Here is a 23,407-nt window from a genome sequence, read left to right on the forward strand (position 1 = left end):
TGGAGAGCCGCGGTGAGTTTGGAGGAGATCCACTGTCTACTGAGATTGACCTGCAACCCAAAAGGGGCCTCACGAACCTTCTGTATTGCTTGAAAGCCACACGAAAAACTCATGTGAATACAAATAAACCCAAGAGAGGGTCCTCGCTACTGCAGATTGCCTTCGATTAGGTCTTGATGCCACAAAATAGGCTGTCTGGTAAGTGGATGAGGGTCCCACTGCCCTGGAATGATCTCAGGTCGGTCCTTGATGGTTCTGCTGCTAGGATTTATCCCACAAATAACATCCCTAAGGGTTGGCCGCAAGCCTTAGATTGGACTTAGGTTGCTTTTCCAAAGGTTGGCTTTCGTTGCCCCTGTGGGATGTCTTGACCAGATTTTCGCTGCCTCAGAGTAACTTTTAACAACTACAAAATATCAACAGCCCATGAATTTCTCTCCTTGAATGGCGAAACTAGATCAAAGTGCCTTGGATCAATGTGTGAAACAGATGAGAGAAAGGAAGGGACTGGCTAGGGTGGGATCATCACCACAGAAACCAATCAAAAGAAAAAGGGGCCTTAAAAACCCTCAAAGCGTCAACTCTCAAAACAGAAATATCGAATCTCACCATGATGAGAAAATGATTTATCCTCTCTTATTTATAGGTTCCTTTTGGGGTCTCTTCTTCTTATTTTAATGTGACGGCTTACAAATTTCCCTCCACTTAGCCCCAATTCTGGCTTCCTTTACAAGTTTTGCCCCAATTACCCCAGTTCACCCAATGTTGCCCCCAAAAAATTGGATAATGGGTTCCCCCCTTTATCATTGACTATAGCCTATGGGGTTGGATAGGATACTTCGTCCTCCCTCGGACCATTAATTAGTAGGGAACATTATAGTTCCCCCTTCCCGACATTGCTTTTCATAAAACAGTTGCAAGTTTGGGTGCTGCAAATTCTGCCCCCTTGCTTCCAAGAATGAAGGCTTCTCAATTGTCTCGTATCCTTCCTTTTGGTCACTTTCAAACCACCTACCTCCATTCGAAACAAGTGATGCAACAGTCCCCTCCAACTTTGCCACCATCGCGAATATTTGCAACTGTAAAAACTGCCCATGAATGCCTTGAAATAATCAAGTGACTAGTACTGAAGTTTGGGGTGATGTTAAAACCTCAATAATCATATAATAGAATTGGATGAAGACCATCTCTTTCCCTGTGCTTATCAATACATCCTTCTTTAGGTTTCCTGTAATACATTCCCTCTGGATCTCTATATAAGCATACTTCATCTCCTCCTCCATGACAATATAAAGAATCCTTGACATTCAAATACATTTTATCTTTGTCAAGATCAACTTTTTCATTCCAATAGTATTCATTGCTTGGATGGTTCTCTCCTTGCTATGGTCCCTTTCTTCTTCCCCAACTTTGAAGCTTTCGCTGTTGCCTGTCAATAGACCCCTCTTGCTCATCTCTTTCGTATTTAAAAGAATCCTTGCTGTCTTTATAGTTGCCACTATTTGATATATTGAATAGATGGCCATCATCTCCTCCTGATCTTGGTAACTCTTTTTGGGTGTTCAACTTCTGCCTTTTTCTATAATGAACAGTGCCATTGTCATCCTCTTTAGATAAAATCTCACAGCTTTGCTATAACTTCTCAGAGACGTTGTTCGACATATCTATTTCACCTTTCTTCTAACCAAGTTTCTCTCATTTCTGTAAGGCAACACATAAATGGGCCTCCCTAACATCTGAAAGTGCATACTGCCTGGCTGACTGAATATTGCTTCTGGTTTGGTGGAATTCAATATTTCGCTCATACTCCTGCCTTTTTGTGCCTTTAGTGCTTCTTTCTGAACAGAATCTGCATCATTCCATTGATCTTGCAATTGCCTCAAATCAAAGTTAAAGATACCAAATTCTTTATTAGCGGCTTGCATGTCTTCTCTACTTGAAAGATCTGCTTTTTCAGGGAATCCAACCCTTGATCCAGAAATTTATTATGTGCTTGAATTTTATCAGTGTGGCCAAATGTCTCTTACATATCTTGCAACAACTGTTTTTCTTCTTGTAAAAGCATACTCTCTTGCTCAATTCTATTTTGCATCTGGCATATATTCTCATCAATTTCTTTTAACCTTTATTTCTTTCCAACATTATTCACAAGATAGATAGCTTAGTTCTCCTTTGCAGAAATATCCAGATTAATGAGACCTTGCCCGAGAGATGATTTTTTTCACTGATTCAAACAAACAACAAAAACATACTGGATAATAATTAAGATTAAAAGCTAATTACAATTCTGAAAAGGAGGATGATTTATTTTTTTTCCTTCTTATGTGTGTGTTTTTTCGAGGTTCTCGCCAAAGGATATCATCTACTAGTTCATTGGATCCTTCACAGTATCAATTATTCTAACAAGGAAATGTATTGCAGTCCCCTTATATGCCCTCGGCAACAAGCACTATTTTCAGCTCCAGCACCAGCTTAAACTCCAGCTCTAATTCGAGCTCTAACAGGCCTTGGCATCTTCTCTTCTTTTATTGCATCGAGAATCTTCTTTTATTGCATCGAGACTCTCTTCTAGTTGCACATTATTATATTTCTTCTCTTTGATAGATATTTATCTTTTAGATAGACACTTAGTTCTTTGTCTTTTGTTGATCTAAGAATTGCTTTCGCACTCCCACACTATATTTATAATTTTGTACTGGATGTACTTTTTTAGTTAGTTTGAACTACTTTTGGACATTTATTTGATAATAAAATCATCTTAACTTTTGGTCATTTGTTCGATCATAATAAGATTATCTTATCTTGTGTTCTCTTGCTCTATTTTCAGTTCTCTTATGATTGTGCTCTTAGTTCCGAGTGAAAATCAGAGGCAGTAGCTCATGAACCTCATGATAAATCTTTGGGACAGAGTTTGAGACTGTTTTGGGCACCATTTCCTTCATTTTCTTTTGCTAGTGTGTTCATGGCTTGCGGAACTAGCCTGTGGTCTATGAAACCGCGGCTTAGGGGTAGCTGAGCAGTCAATTCATCCAGGGATCGTGCCTGGCCTGGGCCACACCAACCCTTAACATGGCTGGAATTATCTTTTGGTGTCTCCTCCCAACTACCATGAGTTTCAAACCTTGGCCATCTTACAGAAAAAAACCCTTGAAATCTAATTGCGCTAGTGGGACTTGATGGTACGATCTCCTTCTTCACTATCTGCAGGCATAAAGATTGCACTGTTGCCATTTAAAGCTGCATGTTTTGGGTGGATTGACATGCCAAAAACACAAAATATGAAAATTGCTACCGAGTATCCTCAATGGTTAATGTCACTAATGGCCCCAAAATGATAAAAAATCCCGGCTCAAATATTTCACAGTAAAATTCCCTGGCTTGCTACTTGTCAATTAACTCACGTACTCTCCTTCCAGGAGTTCTTCCACTTCCTTCCATGTCTTATTCCAGCAATCTTGATTGACCACTGATATTTAATATAGAATTAAAAAATAAGAAATGGAAATAAAATCAAATTGAAAAGTACAGGTGAACTTTCATTTTATATTTTTCAGAGAATGCCCTCTAGGCTATGTTTGAACTTTGACTTTGCACCAAAGTTAGATCAGGTCTAATTTTCCTCTTTAAATTATTCCATAAAATTACTTGGCACGTAAGTACACTTTCAACTTCTTCATTATAAAAGATTTGTTTCTATTACCTTCAAAGCATTCATTTACAAACAATCTGTTAACTCTATACTATTATTGCTATCATGCCAACGTAATATCCTGATTCAAACAAGATTTCAATGAGAGCTTTGTCCTTTTTCTCTGAAATGGTGTAACCAAAAGCTACAAACATACTGCATTTTGACTATACGAATCCTAGTATAGATCACAGTATATTGAGTCTTAACTCTTTGGATTGGCCCTATCGTTCTAGTGATTTTCAAGCTTCCAGGATGTCAAAAATTTAAAGATTGCTTTGGTCACAACATATATACAATTTTCTTTTTCTTTTATTGGGTTAAAAATGGGTTTGGATTTTTAAATCTAAAAATTAAACACTTTTGAGTAGTGTACTCTACTCTTAGATGGACTTCTTTTTAGCCATTTTAGTTTTAGTGATTTGAAAACCCAGCATTTTTACATACCAAACAATCTTGGTTGCAGGTTTCTGAAGGGGACAGTCAAAAGCTAGATACACAAACCAGTGGTGCTTCTAAGGGTTTTCAATGTGCTCCTTTGGGCACTAATTTTGTAGTTCATGTTTCAAGACCACCAGATGTTGAAGAAAGCAGAAAAAATCTTCCAATAATTATGATGGAGCAGGAGATTATGGAGGCTGTCAGTCATCATTCAGTAGTGATTATATGTGGGGAGACTGGATGTGGCAAAACCACCCAAGTTCCACAGGTAATGTGCCTAATTATTAATCAGTTCCTTTTCTTTGTTGAAGCTATAAAACTGGCCAGCTCTGTTTATTAAGCGGGGTTGGATTTTGCACCGAGCCATACAGACTCCAGCTTAAACTATGATTGTTTTGGCAGTTTCTATTTGAAGCTGGATTTGGTTCAAGGAAGGGCAAAGAAGGAGCAGCAACCATAGGTGTCACTCAGCCCCGCCGTGTCGCAGTTCTTGCCACTGCGAAAAGAGTGGCTTATGAACTGTCCTTTCAGTTGGGGAAGGAAGTTGGATTTCAGGTGCGGCATGATCGAAGAATAGGAGAGAACAGCTCCATTAAATTTATGACAGATGGTATTCTGCTTCGTGAAGTGCAGGTATATTATCTATATTTTATAATTCTTGGATGACTCAATTAGAGATTAGCTTCCACTCTGCAGTGGGTACATCATTGCATATTTGTTGTTTGATTCTATTGTTTTGCAAGTAAAAGAGATTTGTGGGTAATTCTCCTTTTTTATATTGATTCGAGAAGGACATGTTAGATAAAATTCCTTTTCTGCAACTTGAAGTATGTATTAATGGGACTGGAACTTCTAATCTTAATGTTTGCAAGTTGTTTATTTTTGAATGTTCTATCTAAATATTATTACTTGTACAACATAGATAAAATATGGCCTACGCCTTAAGGCTACCTATCAATAGTCCAATATTTTCTTTCATGTAACATCTGCCACATCCAATTATATTTCTTCAGGAAGGCCTTTGCTGAAGTCCATTTCTAGTCCCACTACCATCAAAGAGTGAGATTGTCATTCTACCAAGAGACAAACCCCTCATGATGATATAAAGACTTGAAATAGATTGATGTCGTAGTGAAGGTGGATTTTAGTTTCCTGTAATGAAAGATTCTGCTCATGAAGGCTAGAATTATTATCCTGCAAGGAAGTAGCTTCATCATTAAGTTGAGAAAGTTGCCTCATTAAGCTTGGCAATGGTGTCCTGCAGAGAAGTGACTACCTTCTCATGGCATTTTTGGAGCAATTTTAATTGTTAAGGGAATAATTCTTCTTTCTTGTCAAGACAAGGCATGATTTTAATATGTACTGTGCAACTGTCAATATGTGGAAACCATCTGGAAAGTGTTTTTATCTTTTTTATTTTTATTTTTTTTATTGGAGCTAATTTTTTGGGTCTTGAATAAATTAAGCTTGGTGTGAAATAAAGGAGTTGTCTGTAGGGTCAAATTTACTATTGAAGAATCTTGTCATTCATGTTTTCGGAGACCTAATTTCAGTTTGTCTACTGCAGTCTGATTTTTTGCTGAGGCACTACTCAATTATTGTGTTGGATGAAGCTCATGAAAGGAGTTTAAATACGGACATTCTCATCGGATTGCTTTCTAGGATTGTCCCTCTACGCCAGGTATCATGGTTGTATATACTTGTGTATTTTTGGATAAATGAGTGAACTATTTGCTTATTAGGTGAATTAAAGAAGCTCATTGAAAGTCAAACTGCAGGGATTGTAATGTATCTAAGTGGTGGAACAGGGAAAAAAAAGAAGTGGTTTTATTTGCCTGTTGCAAGACTAATTGAGTTTTATTTATTTATTTATTTCAGAGTCTATATGACGAACAACAAAGAAAAATATTGCGTGGAGAAACAGTCAGTCCTGAACATGTAGTTACCCCACTAAAACTTGTTCTGATGAGTGCAACTTTGAGGATCGAAGATTTTGTTTCAAACAGGAAGTTATTTCCTACAAGTCCACCTGTAGTAGAAGTGGCTACAAGGCAGTTTCCTGTAACCATTCATTTCTCTGCAAAGACAGAGCTGGTAGATTACTTGGGGAAGGCTTACCAAAAGGTCATAGCTATTCACAAGAAGTTGCCACCTGGTGGTATACTGGTATTTGTCACAGGACAAAGGGAAGTGGAATTGCTATGCAGGCAGCTGAGGAAAGCCTTTGTGAAAAGAAGCAAAAGCAATGTTAAAATACAAGATATTTCTCAAAAATCAAAGCCCACTGTAGACATAAATGATGTTGCAAGTGAACCCAATCTTGAGGGCATTGCTCAAGCTGTGGATGGCACAGACAGTGGGCAACACAAAGATGGAACTGACAGGTTTAACTCATTTGACGATGAGGGGTTTGAAGTTCAATCAGAGGCAAACTCATCTTCCTCTGATGCTGAATTTGATTCAGATTCAGATAGTGAAGAAGAAGAGTGTCTTGACAGTGTTGCTGATAATACTTTGCAACAGAATAACTTGCTTAAAGAACCAGGGTGCCTGGAATCGCTTAAGGCTACTTTTGAAGTTCTGACTAGTGGTAACGACAGTGGAAAACTTAACATAAATTCAAGCAAACAAATGGATGCAAACATTGATAAAGAAAAGAAGACGGATAAAAACAGTGATACAAGATTGAGAGAGCCAGGTTCTCTGTATTGTTTGCCTCTGTATGCAATGTTACCTGCAGTAGCACAATTACGGGTATTTGCTGGGGTACCAGAAGGCCAAAGGCTTGTTGTTGTGGCTACAAATGTTGCAGAAACTTCCTTAACAATCCCTGGTATTAAATATGTCGTTGACTGTGGTCGAGCAAAGGTTAAAGACTACAACTGTTCAAGTGGGATAGCAAAATATGAGATCCAATGGATTAGCAAGGCATCGGCTGCTCAGCGTGCTGGCAGAGCAGGAAGAACTGGACCAGGACATTGTTATCGTCTTTATTCTTCTGCAGTTTTCAACAATACATTTCCTGATTTTTCTGTACCTGAAATATGCAAGGTTCCTATCGAGGGTATTGTACTTCTTCTGAAATACATGGGTATCAATAAGGTAATTCAAAAATACTTTATAGTATGTTTTTCTTTGTAAAGTAATCAACAGCTTTTTAGGTTCTGTTTCTGCAGCTTGCTATAAGCATTATATTCACATATCTTGATGTTGCCATATTTTCTCTCATCTTATGTACTGAATGTGAATGGTCATATTGTGTTTCAGGTAGTCAACTTCCCTTTCCCTACCCCTCCCGATATGACATCCTTAGAGGAAGCTGAACGATGCTTGAAGGCCCTTTCAGCACTGGATCAAGCTACAGGAATGCTTATGCCAGTTGGAGAAGCGATGGCATTATATCCTATCAGTCCTCGTCATTCACGTATGCTTTTAACTGTCTTTGAAACAGTAAGCAAGTTGGAGGAATGGGCTGGAGCAAACTTGGTTTTAGCTTTTGCCATAGCTGTTGCAGCAGCATTGAGTATGGATAATCCATTCCTCACACAATTTAGCTCAAATGCAGTGCAAGACAGGCAGGAAAAAGAAATGGGAGTCAATGCTTTGAATGGAAAGGACACTGAAGAGCAAGAATATCTGCAAATAAAGAAGCAGCGTGAAATGGCTAATGCTGCCCATAAGATGTTTGAAAATATGAGCAGTGATGCGTTAACAGTGGCAAATGCACTCCGTTCTTATGAGCTTGCTGGTAATCCAGGGGAGTTTTGTAGGACTAATTCCTTACATCTTAAAACAATGGATGAAATGTCAAAGCTTCGAAAGCAGCTGCTTCAACTTATTTTTAACCAGAAAATGGAGAAAAAACTAAAACAGGACTTCACTTGGGACTTTGGAAATTTAGCAGATGTAGAGCTTGCTTGGATGGAGTCTATGGACAAGCCTCTTACGCCAACTCAAGAAGACATACTGGGACAGGCAATCTGTGCAGGTTGGGCTGACAGAATTGCACGGCGTCTAAGATCCCATATGAAGATAAAAGCATTACCAGAAGGGCAGAGGCCTAAAGCAGTCAGATATCAAGCCTGCACTGTTGAAGAAAATGTATTTCTGCACCCCACATCTTCTGTTGCTAGATTGGCACCTGAGTTTGTTGTTTATAATGAACTTATTCAGACATCGAGACCATACATGCGTGGTGTGACAAGTGTGAAGCCAACTTGGCTTGTTTTACATGCAAGGGCTCTGTGCACATTTTCTAGGCCTCTTGCAGATCCGCTACCGTACTATGACTCTTCATTGGATGAGATATTTTGCTGGGTAGCTCCTACATTTGGTCCGCATTTATGGGAACTTCCTCTTGATAGATCTCCTATGAAGAGTGGGAATCGCCGGATAGCAGTGTTTGCTTGTGCACTTATTCAAGGAAAAGTTCTACCTTGCTTGAAACATGTGATGAATTTTCTGGCGGCTGATCCTTTAATGTTGCTGAAACCTGAGGCTGCAGCACAGAAACGTGTCAGTGACCTTCTTCACAGATTGAGTGCAGGCCCAATTGTCGTTGATAGCCGTATTAAACTTAAGTCTGTTTGGGATGCTGATCCAAAGTTCTTGTATTTTGAAATATTATCGTGGTTCCAAAGTAAATTTCATCGGAAGTTTGAAGTACTTTGGGAGCAGATGAAGCACGAAGCCCAGTTGGACTGTAAACAACTATTTCCAAAGAAAATTAAGAAATACAGCAGTGTAAAGCATAGGCTGAAGAAATGACCTATGAAAATGGGTTAGCTTCAAGCCTCAGAATTGTTCAGCATTTATTTATCTCAGTGTAAGACCAATCTCATTTAGCTTAATCTATTTGATGACCTATTTAGAAATGTTGTTTGAAGGAAATAATGTGTAGTGGCTATGTCTGCAATGTGTTTTCAACAAAACTGAGTCACATTCTTTGGCCTCAAGATTACACTGAACAGGTTCAAGGAACTATCAAAACTGAGTTGCATTGTTTAGCCTCAAGTTTACACTGAACATCTTGACGGAACTATCTTGTACAAATTATTGCACCGAGAGATGCTTTCCAGCCCACTATGGAAGAGATGTTGTAATGTCATGTTCTAACTTCTGTCCTATCCTGTCCTGTAGGCTGTCATGTTGTGTAAACATTTTGATTTGGTCAAATTACATAAAAATAAAAATAAAAATAAAGAAAAATAAAGAAAATAATAATTAAAATAAAATTTAGATAGAATAGTGAATTTACCATTGACGGTTTTTGGACTCTAGGTTTTGACAACCCATGGTTTTACCAATGGAATATATGTGTGTATATATATATATATTAAACCAACTTAGACTGATCTTAACTCCAAATATACTAAGCACATAGAAGGATCAAATCTCTCGATGTGCAAACCCCTTTTTTAGAGTGAAAAGAGATTTGATCCCTCTCGACGCTTGGTAGATCCGGAGTTAAGACGGATCTAGGTTGGTATTTAATAACAGACCTGCGTGCCACAACAACGACAAAACACTGAAAATGATTGTTTACAATACCTCTGTCTTCACTGTAGACTTTCTAGATGTTTACAATGAATAAAATAAGAGTATTAACCTTGTCGAATTTTGTTGCTATGGTCGGTCTTCGTAATCAATATATTTAGCCCTTTGATGTATTTGTGATGTTAATCCCTTTGATGTATTTGTGATGTTAATGTAAAGCATGTTCTTCATGCTATTGTCCAAAAGAAAAATATATATGACATGCTCTTCATGTCGTCTTAAAAAGAAAAAGGAATTTTGAATTTTCTAATATTAAAATTGGCTCCAAAACATAAAGTCGGCCCTCCAAGAAGTCAGGTCGGCTTGCCCCTATGGTTACACCCATTCGGCCTCCTAGACAAATATAAATAGATGCTTTGACCTCCTCCAAAAGGCAACTCACTTATCTTTAAATCAGAGGCAATTCAGATCAACTGAGGCAGAGGAAAAAGGGCATTTTTGAGGCAGAACAAAGGAGTCTCTTGTGGCAGCCAAAGTCCATATTCTGAGACAGCCTGAAGTTATTTTGAGGCAGACTATTCTGAGACAGGCCTTGTTTATTCTCAGCTGATGCAGACCAAGCGAAGGGAGATAGAAACTTTAATCTATGCGATTGAATGAGACATTGTTATTCTTCTGTACAGATCTAATGCATGTCAAATCAGATTGAATCTAAAAGGCAGTTAACCAGGTGTGATATAGCTTTATTATTGGTTTTTTTGACCTTGTATTTGACTGATGTATATCTGTTGAACTTGATGATTTCTCCAAGGAAAAGATTGCTGGGTTTTTCCCCATTTGGGTTTTCCCAGGGTAAACTCTTGTGTTCTTTGTGTGGCCGTCTCTTCATGATCCTACTGTCATATTATGTTGTTGATGTCCTTTGTGTAATTGCTTGATGATGGAATAATGGGTAAGATTGTGAATAAAATCTAAATCATCTGAAGTAATTATCAATATAGAAGACCCAATATATATAAATCAACATGGTATCAGAGGTATGGTGTAAGAGCAGCCCTGAAAAAGGAAGTCATCTTTGTTTCAAGCAATCCTTTAGGGCTTAATCTGTCAACTAGCCCCAGAAACACACTTCAAATGAAGCCGAGTTAGCACTGAAGCTTATCTCTCTGCTCAGGCCAAGTTAGGGAGAAATGCCACTGTGTGATTCGTGTGCTAGGGTCTGTCCAGGTAATGAAAAGAAGGGGAAAAACTCTATCTTTGCTTGTTCTAGTTAGAGATAAAGAATGTCAAAGTCTTCAAACTTCAGAGCTTGAAACAAAGGGCTAAGAAGTTCTTAGAATCTAACAAAGTAATCTGAATCAGCTCAGATTGGAAGTCTCTGAGTTTGTAGACATCAAGAAATGTTGCAGAGAAGGATGAAATGTTCTCAGAACTAAATCTCAACAGGCCGAAATACCTCTGGACTGATTACAGGAAATGCCGAAATATCTCAATGCAATTTGCCACAGGTCGAAGTCTGAAAAGTCTAAGTCCGAGCCTTAGGCAGAGGCCGAAATAAATCACAGTTTTATTGCAGAAAATCGAAAGACCTCAGGGCTATTGGTAGAAGTCTGAGTAGCCTCAGACATGATCTCAGGAATGTCATTGCTAATAGAAATGCTAATCTATTTTGTTTGACATTCTTTTGTGGAACTCCCACTTACAAATTTGACCTAGGAAGGCTACAATCCTGATTGCGAATGTTCGAAGCCTCTATATCTAAGGATGAGAAGTCTCATGAAGAAGCTCAAAAAATATCTTTATCTGAGATCAAAACAACCGAGCCATCCATGAAAGCTCTAGTTTAAATTGTGTTATGGACAAGGTATGACAAAAGACATGCTATCAAATCACTTTGTCTCGTATTTAACAAGCTAGTAGCTAACTTGAGTGTGCATGTAACATTGTTTTTCCTTTTAACCCATGATGTACCAGATTTTCCATGGATCAATTCTATAATGTCCCCAATTTTTGGATTGCCTTGTGGTGAGATTAGAAGAGATTTCCAAAGCTCATGTCAGCGAGGTCACAGGAGCAAGATTATATTATTGGTGTGCCCGAAAGGGAAAGGGTTTTGAGGAGTTTTCTGGGGGCTGAACGGGATCACTTGCCATTTTTCATCATCAGGATCAATTCCACATGGTTCGATCTTGATTCTGTTGCATTCCGGCGATTTCCGTAAAACGAAGTTATTAACAGGCATATTTTAATTAATTGTGCATAAGGTGCTGTTTCAGGATGATTACTTGGAGAAACACCTTAGTGTAACAACTTGTTGGACTCAGGGCAAAAATATCTACATGATAAGATGATGAAAAAGGGCTTTGGGTGGCCGGTGTGATTGTGGAGGCGAACAAAGCATTTTTTGGGGTTAAAAGTGACTTTAATTAGTTAATAAAAGTCATTTTATTAAATAAAGAAGGGAAAAATGCTTTTATTAATTAATTGAAGAAAAAGGTAAAATGATGGTAAATGTGTTATAAAAAGTGTTAATTTTAGATATCAATCGTATGTTCTATACTTAAGAGCAATTTTACTTTAATTTTCTTATAGTCCAATATCAATATCTAGATTAGCAATCACATCAACATGATAGTAAAATGCAGATAGAACATAAACAATAACATTAGAAGACAAGCCAAGACAAGAGGACACAAGATATGGCACCAACCAGGGACAAACCCCAATGTGGGGAAACCCTTTGATCAATTCTTTTTATTATTCTTCAAAAGTTCAATAGAGAGAGAGTACAATATGCAATATTCACTTGCGCAATCACAATGAAATCTATCCCAACAAATAACAGCTACAAAAATCCCTAACCAAAAAGTCAACGCTGGTCAACAAGGCAGAATTTGACCTCCAAAATATCTCGGTCAAACTTGGTCACTCGGCCTCCAACAACAAGTCAAATCAGCCCAAAACAATTCGAAAACATCCAGTCAAACTTGGTCAACGAAAGTCAACGCTGCAATCAAACTCTTTTGTAGTCAACGTTGGTCAAACAATACAATCTGCCTTGTTTTATGTGCCCAGAAATGCAGCCTATCCAAACAGAGATAACCCTCACAAAACCAGTCAAATAGGTCAACGTTGGTAAAAAACCCTTCCTGCAACTTCGGTCAACGCGGGTAAAAAACCCTTCCTGCAACTTCGATCAACATTGGTCAATGCAAGAACATCACTGCCCTTCTTCGCACGTGTGGAGAGTTGCCTTAGAAATCCATAACCAATCAATGAAGGAGAGACAGATATGTGAGTGAGCGAAGTGACAAAATGAGGAGGAGGCTCCTTATATTTATATGCAACATTGTGGATGAATAGATGTGACTGTTGGGCTTCTGGGCCTACATTAGTTCGCTGGCCGACCTTGACAATTTGTTCGTAAACAAAATAAATTCATAATTCCATTTGTACATGTCATAATGAGATGATCTTTAGATCAATCCCCTACACCTCTCGGAGAGAGGAATCCAATAAAAATATCAGCTGCATCATATGAACTGTTCAAGGTGGAGTTTGGCCCTAATTGCCAAATTTAACACTCCCTCTCAACTAGGGAGAACTGCACTTGCCAAACTCTACGACAATCTGTACCATCCCTGTCTTTGTTATGCTCTGCTGAACCATGAAAAAGATGAAATGATCGAGAATGTATCATACCATTCTCCATTGATCCGAAGTCAGTGTCTAGTAATCGAGTGTCATACCACTCTTAATTGACCTGAAGTCAGTTTCCATTGATCTCAGATCAATATCAACATCCTAGCATAAAGAGTACGGTAGTACACATGCGTCCATTAGTAGTACTATGGTTCCTACCCTTATTTACCTACTCATTGGCCAGATGAGAGGTACTTCCCATGAGTCCTAGATTTCATGGGTAGGATGTGCCGACAGGAGAAGGTGAACCACTCATCCTGCTCATATGCCATAGGAGAAGGTGAACCACTCATCCTATGCATATCTCAAGATGGGGCATCACAGGGGAATCACCCTTTACCTCGTACCACTAGGGGAAGGTGAACCACTCACCCTATGGTCATTCATTGCACCAAGAAGTACCCCAAGATCCCCGGAGCTCAACATTCATCTCATAGGGGAACCTCATAAGAGGGCCTCTCCACGATTCCAAGTTCTTCAAGGAAGGTTAAGAATTTGACCTTCCCTAGGGGCTTCGTAAGAATATCCGCTCCCTGATCATCAATCCCAATATGATAGAGCTTTATTGCTCCCCGTTGTACCATATCTCAGATATAGTGGTATCTGGTATCAGTATGCTTGAAGCGGTCATGAAACACGAGATTCTCAGAAAGACGAATCCCACTTTGGCTGTCGCAATAAATCACAGTGGTATCCAGCACATGTCCAAACAACTCTCACTAAAGAGCTTCCTCAAGTAAACAACTTCACATGAGGCCATACTAGCAACAACGTACTCAGCCTCAGCGGTGCTCAAAACAACCGACTTCTACTTCCTGCTCATCCAAGATATCGAAGCAGACCCTAGAGAGAAGCAACATCCAGATGTGCTTTTACGATCCACCACACTGCCAACCTAGTCAGTATCAGAGTATCCATGGAGCCTCACATTCCTGACAGTGTATCTCAGTCCATAGGTGATTTTTCCCTAGAGATATCTCAAGAGATTCTTGGAAGTAATCCAATGAATGTGATGAGGCTCGACCATAAACTGATTCAATGTGTTCACTGCAAAGCATATGTCTAGATAGGAGTTCACCAAGAACATCAGGGCCCCCACGAGTTGACAATACTCTGAAGGATTTCCCAAATTAGGCCCAACAACACTTCTGCATAACTTCTTGAAATTAAGTTCAATCGGAGTAGTCACAGACTTGCAGTTCACTGTCCCAAATCTTTCAAGGAGCTTCACGATGTATTTTCCTTGAGAAAGGAAAATCTCCCCTGACTTTTGCCAGACCTCCAACCCTAGGATGTAATGCATCAATCCTAGGTCCTTCATCTCGAACTCGGAAGCCAACTCCCTCTTGCATTGATGAATAAGAGGGTCTGCACCCGTCAGAAAGAGATCGTCCACATAAAGTACCAAGATGAGAGGTCTGTCATTCTCAACCTTAAAATAAAGGTTCGGATCAACTTCACTTCTTGTAAATCCCAACTTCATCAGATAGCTATCGATCCTCTCATACCAAGTTTGAGGAGCTTGCTTCAACCCATAGAGGGCTTTCTTCCACTTGCATACATGTGTCTGACGATATTGAACTTTGAACCCCTCGGGTTGTTCTAGATAGACTTCCTCCTTAATTGAACCATGTAAGAAGGCGGTCTTGACAACCATCTGATGTAGATTCCATCCTTGCGAGGCAGCAAAGGGCTATAATCGAATAGTTGGTGGTATATCGAGAAACAGGTGCAAATATCTCATCGTAGTCCGCACCTTCCTTTTGAGAGAAGACTTGAGCAACAAATTTAGCCTTGAACTTTTCAACACTTCCATCAGCTCCATGCTTGATCTTGTAGAGCCATTTCGAGGTGACAACATATTTTTCCTTGGGTCTAGGAACCACATCCTAGACATCATTCTTCATAATCGACTCATACTCTTCGTTCATAGCATCCTTCCAAACTTGGTGCTTCACAACTTCTTTGAATGTGCCAGGCTCAGATTTAACAATGGTGCTCATTGCAGTTAAGTACCCTTGGTACCTATTCGACTTCTAACTTTCACGAAATGTCCCCCTTGGTGCAACATGCTTCTTGGCATCTTCGAGAGTTTCCCTAAGCCATGAGGGTCTCCTTTTCAAGGAGGAGGGCCCATGAGGGGGTAGATCAATGGGATCCATTAGTTCTTCAACATCGGGCATCGATTCATCCTGTGTTTTCCCTGATTTCCTGAATCTGCTTCTTTGTCCTTTCTTCGAAGAAGAAGGTTACTAATCTTCCCAAGGGAAACATACTCATCCAAGGTAACATCATGACTTATCTCCACTTCTCTTTGATCAGACACATAGATTCTATATGCCTTAGAGTTTCACTGCCCACAAATGTTCCTTTCTTCCCAGAAGCATCCAATTTGTTCTATTTTCTTTTGGCACATGAAAATATACGGGGCTACCAAAAATTCTAAAGTGAGAAACATCATGTTTCTTACCTTTGAAATTTTTTTCAAAAGTTTTGGAGTCCAACGCTTGATGAGGGTATCTATTTTGAACATACACGACAGTGTTTGCAACTTCGGCCCATAAGAACTTCGGAAGGCTTTGATCATGAAGCATGGCACAAGTGGCTTCTACGATAGAACGGTTCTTCCTTTTAGCAACACCATTTTGCTCAGGAATATATGAGGTAGTAGTCTCCCTCTTAATGCCAACTTCTCTACAATATTTATTGAACTTATTTGATTCATATTTGGTTCCATTATTGGTCCTCAATATTTTGATCTTCTTCCCTGTTTGCTTTTCGACCAAAGCTTTGAAAGAATGAAACCATGAGAATACTTTGTCCTTCTTCTTCAAGAAATATATCCAAGTCTTGCGAGAGAAATCATTCATAAGGATAGCATAATATAAATATCCTCCTAAAGAGTTTACGGGCATCATACGAGATAGATTAGAATGAACCAATTGCAATATGTCTGTAGACTTACTATCACTGGAGGGGAATGGTCCCCTTGAATGCTTTCCTTCGGCACACCCTTGACAACTACTTTAAATTGAGGCATACCTGTCACCATCTTCCTCACATCAGTTAGAGCCTTATAATGTAAATGGGCAAACCTCCAGTGCCATAATTCGGATTGAAGTGATGTGTCGCAAGACATAGCTCGCAATGGACTTCCTCCAATTTGATATAGGCTATCAACCTTGAATCCAAGTGTAAATGCATCTTTGAAATTTTTATTCCATACACGTAACTTTCCATCGATGAATGCCACTTTGAATCCTTTGTCCTCCATTGCCGAGATAGATACCAGGTTCTTCTTTAGATTGGGTACATATAGTACTTCTTGTAGATGAATGGTGTTACCTTGATTCAATTGAAGAGTAACATTCCCAACACCCTTTACAGGATAGGTGGCATTGTTTCCAATGATATTTTCCAAATTTGTATCCTTTTCAATCAGATTTGAAAGAGCTTCCTTATACCAGTGAAGTGCCTTGAGGCACAACTATCAATCAACCAATTTCCCAAAGTGTTCGGAGGAGATGCAGTAGAGAAGGCAGATATAAGATAAAATTCTTTTTGTTTGTTATCAACAGTGTTAGATTCATCATACCCGGAGTTTCTTGATTTCTTAGGAGGGCGACCATTTCCATGTTCAGTAGTGGGAGCATTCATTTTTCCTTTGTTGTTGAATATTCCATTCCTTTGATTGTTGTTGCCCCTGAAATTGTTGTTGTTGTGGTTGTCATTATCATGACGTGTATCCCTTCTATTAGGACACTCCCTAGCATACTGGCCAAACTTGTTGCAAATGAAGCATCTTCCCTTCCTCCCATTCTTGAAACCCGGTCTTCCTTGACATTGCTTCTTTGAATCTGCATTGTTCTTCTTTTTAGAATGACTGAAGAATGCAGTAGGATCATTCCTATTTGAAGACATATCTAGTTCCATCATCGTTGTTTCTTCTTGAGAACATCTGGTCAACAATTCTTCAAAACCTAGAATCCAGTGGTTGTTAACAATAATAGTGTTGAACATGTGCCATTCACAAGGGAGTCCTCCAAAGGCAATGAGAGTAAGCTCCCTATGAGCAATAACTTCTCCAATCGAAAGAAGATCATTTTGATCTCAATAATCCTCATGAAGTAGGATTGAATATCTTCACCTCTTCCCTTCTTTATGTCCTTCAATTTGTTCTTGAGAAAGGGAACTTGGTTTGCATTGCTAGCTTCAAGCATGCCAACCAATCTGTCATATATCTCCTTTGATGTGTTCAAATCGGAGACATAAGCAACTAAATGCTTATGAATAGAATCCCTGATGATCTTCTTTGCTTTGACTTCACTCTTCTTGTACTTTGTCGTAGCAGCGATTGGTGCATTAGAAGGAGGTTCCGAAATCTTTCCCTGTACATAGTCCATGACATCTTGCTCTTCTAAAGTCAAATCAAGAGACATCTTCCATGCATGATAATCAAACTTATCATGAAGCTTGTCATCAGACTTGAAGTAGGATGTGGAGGCCATTGAATCCTGTCCTTGATCAAAGGATCTCAATGATTGCTTTTCTTAGTGATTGTTTTTTTCACTCTTGCTTGGGCTTTGTCTTCACCTCAGCTCTGATACCATGTTAATTTTAGATAACAATGGTATGTTCTAGCTCAATATCAATATCCAGATTAGCAATCACATCAACATGATAGTATAACGCAGATAGAACATAAACAATAACAGTAGAAGACAAGCCAAGACAAGAGGACACAAGATATTGCACCAGCCGGGGAAAAACCCCAATATGAGGAAACCCTTTGATCAATTCTTTTTATTATTCTTCAGAAGTTCAACAGAGAGAGAGTACAATATGCAATATTCACTTGCCCAATCACCGTGAATTCTATCCCAACAAACAACAGCTACAGAAAGCCCTAACCAAAAAGTCAACAGGGAAAAATTTGACCTCCAAAACAACCTAGTCAAACTTGGTCAAATCGGCCTCCAACAGCGAGTCAAATCAGCCCAAAAATAGTATGAAAATATCCAGTCAAACCTGGTCAACAAAAGTCAATGTTGATCAAACAATACAACGTGCCTTGTTTTTTTGTGCCCAAAAATGCGGCCTGCCCAAACAGAGATAACCCTCACAAAACCGCAGTCAAACATGTCAACGCTGGTAAAAAACCCTTCCCTCAACTTCGGTCAATGTAGAAACATCACTGTCCTTCTTCGCACGTGTGGAGAGCTGCCTCATAAATCTATAACCAATCAATGAAGGAGAGAGAGATATGTGAGTGAGTGAAGTGACAAAATAAGGAGGCTCCTTATATTTATATGCAACGTTGTGGATGAATAGACATGACTGTTGGGCTTCGAGCCTACATTAGTTCTCTAGCCGACCTTGACAATTTGTCCATAAACAAAATAAATTCATAATTCCATTTTTACATGTCAGAATGAGATGATCTTTAGATCAATCCTACACCTCTCGGAGAGAGGAATCTAATAAAAATATCAGCTACATCATATGAGCTGTTCAAGGTGGAGTTTGACCCTAGTTGCCAAATTTAACATCATTGCTAATAGAAATGCTAATCTATTTTGTTTGAAATTCTTTTGGTGTAACTCCCACTTACAAATTTGACCAAGGCATGCTACAATCCTGATCGTTGAAGCATACATCGTTTACATCTACTCATCAACAAGGAGAAGCCTTGAATTTGTAATGAAAGACATCTTATGGTTGCGAATGTTTGAAGCCTCTATATCTAAGTATGAGAAGTCTTATGACGAAGCCAAAAGAATTTCAAAAAATATCTTTATCTGAGATCAAAACAATCGAGTCATTCATGAAAGCTCTAGTTTAAATTGTATTATGGACAAGGTATGACAAAAGACATGCTATCAAATCACTTTGTCTCATATTTAATAAGCTAGTATCTAACTTGAGTGTGCATGTAACATTGTTTTTCCTTTTAACCCATGATGTACCAGAGATTGTCCATGGACCAATTCTATAATGTCCCCAATTTTTGGATTGCCTTGTGGTGAGATTAGGAGGGATTTCCAAAGCTCATGTCAGCGAGGTCACATGAGCAAGATTATATTATTGGTGTGCCCGAAGGGTTTTGAGAAGTTTTCTGGGGGATAATCAGGATCATTTTCCATTTTTCATCATCAGGATCAATTCCACATAGTTTGATCTTGGTTCCGTTGCATTCCGACGATTTCCGTAAAACGAAGTTATTAACAGGCATATTTTAATTAATTGTGCATAAGGTGTTATAAACACCTTAGTGTAACGACTTGTTGGAATTAGGGCAAAAATATCTACATGATAAGATGATGAAAAATGGCTTTGGGTGGCCGGTGTGACTGTGGAGGCGAACTAAGCATTTTTTAGGGTTAAAAGTGACTTTATTAAATAAAGAAGGGAAAAATGCTTTTATAATTAATTGAAGAAAGAGGTAAAATGGTGGCAAATGAGTTATAAAAAGGGAAATGAAGGGGGATCTTTCTTCATTATAGTCTTTTGCTATTTGAAAAAAATGATTTTTGGAGAGCTTTTGGAGAACAATTTGGGGTTTGGGAAACCCTAAGTCTGATTGCTAGTTTTAGCCTAAGATGTTGGATCCGACATAGGAAGGGCCAATATTGTCAGATCTGGATCCGCCGAAATACGTGTTAAATACAACTGCGTGCGAATCTTGATTTATAGGAAATAGCTCATGCTTTGAGGAAATGGATCTTGAGACAGGTTGCTGAAATCGCCAAAATGGGTTGAAGTCAAATTAAGAAAAGTTATAAACCCGATTTTAATTTTAGGTTTTTGTCTTTATTTAAGTGTGGTTCCCCTTCCCTTTGTTGAATATTCACCCCCAACCCCCCTACCTCACACAATGACGCAACAACTCGTTCGTTGGAAGTTGGAACACGTGAGGAACAATGCAAGGAACACAACGACAGAGAAATTGTTTGCCGTGAGGAACCCGTCGTCGGTCAGAACTTGAAAGGAAGTTCATCCTTAGAACACGCAGAAGGTTGTTGCCAATTAGAACTTGAAAGGCATACGCAGAACTTAAGGTTGTCGCCACTAGGAACTTGAAAGGAATGAACACTCAGAAAGTGACAAAGGTAAACCGTAATCGTTATAACTACCTTAGTTCTCTTCTAATGTCATTTCTATGTTTTAATGGGGGCATCGACATTGGTGTTAGCGTTTTCTTTTCTTCCTTTTTTTGTGTTCCAGATTCACTTATAAGTTTATTCTGCTTCTATTTAGTATTTACTGCCGGTTTGTTAAACTACGCTGAGTGCTTAGGTTGCGTAAACGATATTTAAGCCTTTGATTTTAATTTTTGAGTTTGGAAAATATTTTTATTCAAGCTACATGTGAGGGTTTGAGTGTTTGTTCAGGGATAGTGGATTTTAGGTTGTCAAGGTTCAAAATACAGGATGGGGACAAACTCAAGATTACCAGTTTGTAAAATCTAGAGAACTCAAACCTCAATCCCTGCCTTGTTTTCTATTTTCTGTATTGGGTGTGAGAATGTCGTATTTACTATTAAGTTCTTTACAAAACTCACTGGCATAAACGTTTAAACTTTATACAAGTGATTTCTTTTCCCATGTCCATGGAGAAAGGGTAATTCCCAATCTTGATATAAAGTATTTTAAATGTATTTCTTCTTAAATTTGAATGTATTTAATTGTTTATTGATAATATATTATAATTTGAATTTTATATGCAGTAACCTATAGGCCATTATCATTATGGAACCATCACAACATGAGCATAGTGAAGGAGAAATCATCAAAACATATCTAAAATCTTCTCTATGGCACTATGTGGAGATTACTGGAAAAAAACCCCTGAAGGTGGTTCATTTAAATGGAAGTGCGCTGAATGCCAAAATAGAAAAAATGGCCCATATACTAGAGTGACGACCTATTTCACTGGTCAAAGTAACAAGGGTGCAAGTATGCACCGGGCCAAAAGATGCAAATGGCAAACCTGACCAAGGTTTGAGTCCTGGAAAAACGAAATTCTATACATCTTTGCAAGAGGTTGATAGGAAGCTTGCTAAGGGAAAACATCGTGTGCAAAGCTCTACAACTAGGTCTCCATTGCCATCTAGGCCTGCTGCCACAACTAATAAAATGCCCACTCTAGGCCCTCTTGAAGTAGCTTCCAATAATCAAGGTAGAGACATAGCCGATGAACTTGTAGCTCGTTGCATTTATGCAAATGGGTTAGCATTCAATTTGGTGTGTTCCCCTTATTGGCAACAAATGACTAAGGCAGTTAATGAAGCGCCAAAAGGGTACAAAAGCCCTGGATATTAAAAGGTCCACACTACTTTGTTGGCATTAGAGAGACAATCCGTGGATAGATAGCTACAGTCAATCTGGGATACATGGGCAGAAACATAGGTGTCCATCATTTCTGATGTATGGAGAAACCAAAGAAATCTTCCATTAATTAATGTTGTTGCATTATGCCCCCAAGGTGAAATGGTTTTGAACGCTGTTGATTGCAGTGGAATAGAGAAAGATGCATCTTTCATATCCACAATTCTTATTGATGCAATAGAAAGTGCGGGGCCATATAATGTTGTCCAAATCGATTTACCGCACATAACTTATTGTAGAGAATCCTAGTTGATCAAGATCTTCGCCCCGATATTTAGCAAAGGGATAGATACATCCGGGATTTTCGATTGAACGGAAATTTTGTTCAACCCCAACGGAATGCGTTGCGTTTGGATGGAGCTAAAAGTCACATGTCCGATCGATACTTTGACTGCTCTATGGATTGCTTGGAACATATGATATTCGAGAGAACTCTCGAATTTTTCGAAGAACTAGCGATAAAAAAAAATAAAAATAGTTTATAGGTTTGATCATCTGGTATCGGATCAATCTCGATCGATCCAAAATACTAATATGCCTGCTCTGGTCCAACGTTCCCATCCATCGATCTAGATAAGGACATGAGATTGATATGATCTGAAAGACTTTTCAAGGCCAAGTCATAGGGACGGACTATGAGGGGATATATATAAATAGTATCACTTAGTGGAATGTATAGGGCTATACGGGCTCGAACCGTAGACCTTCTCGGTAGAACAGATCAAAGTTCTTATTATCAAAATAATTTGAACTGTTCCAAGAACCCAACATGCATTTTCTCGCATTGGGCTCTTTCATTAACTGATGGAAAGATCGGTTAGTCTGCCATTCTCCTCTTTCCGGTAAGATACTAATATGGCTCCGTGTGCTCCAAATTCTTACCCTTCGGAAGCAATCCCAAAGTTATTCAAAAGGTTTTTTTGACGTAGGTCTGCCTTGCTCGGGCATAGATTGACTCAAATAGAGTCTCTTCTATCGCTCCAAAAGTAAAATATGACACTTCATACACCTACAAGTTCATAGAGCGAAAAGAATCTATTTTGAGGTCCCCGTATTATACTCATTATGCCTGGCATTGAACAGAGCTGGGATTGACCATATCAATTAGATCCGTAATTCGAATCAGATCGAACTTAATCTTTGTCATGCTATTGTTCCCCAGAGAAACAAATTTATAGAGTAAGACTATTTCACATAGAATCTATTTCGTGGATCGGACGAATCGATAAACTCTCCCGAAAACCATTGGCGCACGTGTAAACGAGGTGCTCTACCTTGCTACTACCTTGGGGGTTGGTCACAGTATGGAAGATATTTTGGAGGCACATGTTCCTCCAGGAGGCCTATTAGGACGCGGACATAAGGGTCTTTATAACACAATCAATAATTCTCTTCATTTTCAATTGGGTCTTGCTTTAGCTTCTTTGGGGGTTATAACTTCCTTGGTAGCTCAACACATGTATTCTTTACCCCCTTATGCATTCATAGCACAAGACTTCACCACCCAAGCTGCATTATATACTCATCATCAATACATTGCCGGGTTCATTATGACAGGAGCCTTTGCTCATGGAGCTATATTCCTCATTAGGGATTATAATCCGGAACAGAATAAGGATAATGTATTGGCGAGAATGTTGGAGCAGAAAGAAGCTATAATATCTCATCTTAGTTGGGTTAGTTTATTACTAGG

At 38.9% G+C, this 23,407-nt stretch overlaps 1 protein-coding gene across 3 annotated transcripts in view; it reads left to right on the plus strand.

The window, feature by feature from the left end:
- FAS4 (RNA helicase family protein) overlaps positions 1-9,253 on the plus strand; it is a 75,095-nt gene extending 65,842 nt beyond the window's left edge. For all 3 annotated transcript variants that reach the window (XM_089396441.1, XM_089396440.1, XM_089396439.1), the window contains exons 8-12: positions 4,155-4,397; positions 4,532-4,762; positions 5,697-5,810; positions 6,008-7,231; positions 7,397-9,253. In XM_089396441.1, coding sequence (XP_089252567.1) covers positions 4,155-4,397; positions 4,532-4,762; positions 5,697-5,810; positions 6,008-7,231; positions 7,397-8,896 — 3,312 coding nt within the window. In that variant the 3' untranslated portion in view covers positions 8,897-9,253. The remainder of the gene's footprint in view (positions 1-4,154; positions 4,398-4,531; positions 4,763-5,696; positions 5,811-6,007; positions 7,232-7,396) is intronic.
- The last annotated feature ends 14,154 nt before the right edge of the window (positions 9,254-23,407 follow it).

This window comes from Pinus tabuliformis, chromosome 1_2 (assembly GCF_031772625.1).
Source record: "Pinus tabuliformis cultivar Carrire ecotype Pingquan chromosome 1_2, CPIR1, whole genome shotgun sequence".
NCBI classification, from domain to species: Eukaryota; Viridiplantae; Streptophyta; class Pinopsida; order Pinales; family Pinaceae; genus Pinus; species Pinus tabuliformis.